Source organism: Zerene cesonia, chromosome 24 (genome assembly GCF_012273895.1).
Source record: "Zerene cesonia ecotype Mississippi chromosome 24, Zerene_cesonia_1.1, whole genome shotgun sequence".
NCBI classification, from domain to species: domain Eukaryota; kingdom Metazoa; phylum Arthropoda; class Insecta; order Lepidoptera; family Pieridae; genus Zerene; species Zerene cesonia.
In genome coordinates, this window is record NC_052125.1 from 3256359 (window position 1) to 3259738 (window position 3380).

At 28.4% G+C, this 3380-nt stretch overlaps 1 protein-coding gene across 1 annotated transcript; it reads right to left on the minus strand.

Annotated features, from left to right (window-relative positions):
- Nucleotides 1-1225: 1225 nt before the first annotated feature.
- LOC119836523 (translation machinery-associated protein 7 homolog) lies at nt 1226-3133 on the minus strand. The gene is made up of 3 exons (XM_038361897.1): nt 3005-3133; nt 2127-2249; nt 1226-1530 (listed from the first exon to the last, which is right to left on the minus strand). Exons 2-3 carry the CDS (start codon nt 2247-2249, stop codon nt 1459-1461), a joined length of 195 nt encoding a protein of 64 aa, XP_038217825.1. The 5' UTR covers nt 3005-3133; the 3' UTR covers nt 1226-1458.
- Between the last annotated feature and the right edge of the window lie 247 nt (nt 3134-3380).

The following is a 3380-nucleotide window of genomic DNA, read 5'->3' on the forward strand; positions in this document are numbered from 1 at the left end:
ATGAATTCGAAATCAGACGAATGATAACTATCGTTATCTGAAGATATAGTTTCTGAACAATCTATTTCTTTATCCGTGTCACTTGAACTTACTACGATTATTTCATCTGCGTTCTCAAATTTTATATCTAGTGACATGCTACGCTTTATTTTATTTAAAGTTAGGTAGTTAGGTAATATATTTTCAGGCAAAGTTTGTAGTATAAGCTCGTTTTTGACTGTAGTTTGAGATGTATTTATTGTTTCATATTTTACATTGAAGTATTCGTAGTTTTGATTAGAAATATGTAACATATTTTCGCTTTGTAATGAATTAGCACTGTCGTTAGGATGCGGTTGGTTTTTACTAGCATCATCTAATGCTTCACATTCAGTGGGCATATTATCGTATAACTCAGCGTTTTCATCTTCCTCTTTATTTTTTAAATGACTAAGAAATTTGTAGAATTCATTTAAATATGATTTAGTTGTGTCGGTAGTATTTTCCAATGTTTTTGTATTCATTTCTGTAAAATGTATCTGAAAATCTGTATATTTTCCAATAATATAAATAAGGACACAATATATAGGTATTTAATTTTATTAGAGAATTTTATCAGCTTCTCTTAGAGCAGGTATTGTCTAATAAGTGCCTTCTACTATGACCGCAATAACAGTTTTTAAAACTTACCTCTATTCAAGGATAATTTGAACACGGTCAATTTTAAGTTCTATTGTTTCAAAAATCAAAATTGTTTGATTATAAAATCAACCTCACAAAGTTTTAGTAACAATAATAGCATTTATTATACACAGCGATATTGCTTCTTTTGCCTTTGGAATTCGGAAATTTGGAGGGAAATATCCATAGACTATATTATTATTTTTTGTCAAGCCCAAGACTTATCTAAAGCACAGGTAATATAATATTATCCTTTAGCAAAATAATATATAGTTATAGTTTTTATTTTTTCTGCAAGCCTCTTTTCAAGAAATAATATTATTATCAATAGGTATTATTACGTTTACAATATCTATAAATTAAAAAAAAAATACAAAAGAAATGCAAACATAGGAATAGACAGTCACTAATACATTTGTAAGTGTCCTAATTCCACGCAGGCAAAGCCGCGGGAGCCACATATATGCTAAGCTTATACATAGATATAACATAGGTAGTAACAAAAGAGTTCATATCTTTAAATATGGTTAAAAAAAACAAACTACAACTTTTATAATTTTTTTTATTTAATAATAAAATGAATGTATATTACATTATTTTAATGGACTATTGTATACCCATTTGGATTACATATTAGAAACAAAATAGCCAATACCACGGCAGTGCAGTTTTGGTCATATTTAGTTACACCATAGACAAGATTATAAAAAAAAAACTGGAAAATGCTTATCGCTCATGGAGCCAACGGAACTTAAGACAATTAAACCTAAAGATTATATTATTTAATTGAGAAGATTGTCACTTTTTCCCTGATTTCTTTATACCACCTTGAGTGAGAGGACCTTTCTGTGTAGCTTTAGCCTTTGCTTCCTGAAAAAGAAAAAATTATAAACTGCAAGGTTTTATGTAGTCTGTTAGTGATAAAATGTTTTTCTTGATTGTTTCTTTTATGTATTTAGATTCCAAGAAACTTTCCTTTAGGAATGCACATATTTATTTATAATTTATAATATATTATAAAAAAAATTTAGTAAACAGATTATATCAAACCATTTTACTGATTCACCCACGTAAGTCTGTATCCCGTAGGAATATCGGGATAAAAATATTATTGTAGTTGTACAGCTATTTATGTACCAAATTACATTGCAATCTGTTCAGCAGTTTTTGCGTGGAAGAGTAACAAACAACCATACATACATACATCCATCCATACTTACAAAGTTTGGTGCATACAAGTAGGATAATGTGTAAGCCATGTCTTTTAAGAACAGTGATTTATCTGAATTTTTCAACTAAATGTCTCTGGATTTGTGTGTTTGAATGGAGTTACAACAAAAAATTCTGTCTGACTGCATAGAAGGTTGAAAATCCACTGGTAAAATCAATTATTACATTATCCATCTGTCGCACAACAACAGTGAATCAATTGCAATAATCTTGAATAGTATTAAAAATGTACAAACCTGTAATGCTTTTTGCTGTTCCTTCAATTTCTGCTTTAGCGCTAAGTCATCATCGTCTAATTCCTTTGATGATTTCTTCGGTGCTTTTAGTGGTTTCTTCTTGCCACCTTCACGGCCAGACATCTGTGAAAGACAATCACATATAAACAACACAGCACAGACATAGAATTAGATTTGAATTCTTTTTTTTTTTATATATTATTATTGATTGTGCAGCTTAGGTTTTTTATCAATTGTAATAGCCATTAAAATCCGTATTTATTTATTTTCTTCTCGGACATTTTTTGTATCTTCTATTTAAAGACAACAAAGTATGATTTCATAGTAAGTGTTAATGAGAAACTCATGAACCAGAAGTAAATCATAAAATATGACTGCATTATGTCATCATTGTGTCTTAGTCAAGTGATTTTATGAATGTCGACTAAATTCATTCTTTGAATTCTTAGAAAAGTACAATATTTATGTTTTTTTATAACATTACAACAGCGCCATTCGGTTTGTGTTTTCATAAATTTGATAGCACAAATCAGTTTTGTAACTTATTTAACATTAAAACTAGCTTTTCGTTCGTAAAAATGTATGATAATATTAATAATTGTCAGCAGTTTATTTATTATAACAAATACAAATAAATAAAACTCTTCTTATCTTAATTAATTTAGCATTTAGCGTTAAACGACATATTAATCTCCCAATATGCCGGTCTGAATAAATGCGTGGATAAATATTGAATAAAAAACAAAGCTTATTACTAACCTAGTGAAAAGCGGACTTAGTACTTACTCCGACAATAGGTTTATTTCGAAATTTTTTAGTGAATAAAAGCGTTATAAAGGTCAAGCTATATCTAATTAATTATTATATTATGTACTTACCGTAATTAATTTCTAAGAAATGCGTCCAATTTAACGAAATGAGCACACGACACGATTTCGGATTTTGTTAAATTGACAAATGTTAATGTCAGTAGACATTGACTTTGAAATTTTCATTTACAGATAAGATAAAAATATAGTGCTACCATAAGTATTGTAAGTATTTCACAAAATATAAAATACAGCGAAAAGAAAAAATGTGTATGTTCTTTTCGATTCGATTATTAAATGAAATTATCTGTGTATAAAGAAGCGAAGTTAATCTATGAATATAAAAAACATTGTTTCATTAACGTGTGAACAGTGGAAGACCACAATACTGTTAAGAATGTTAGTAGTAGTGAAAGAATTTATGAAATCAGTTTAGTGGTTTATG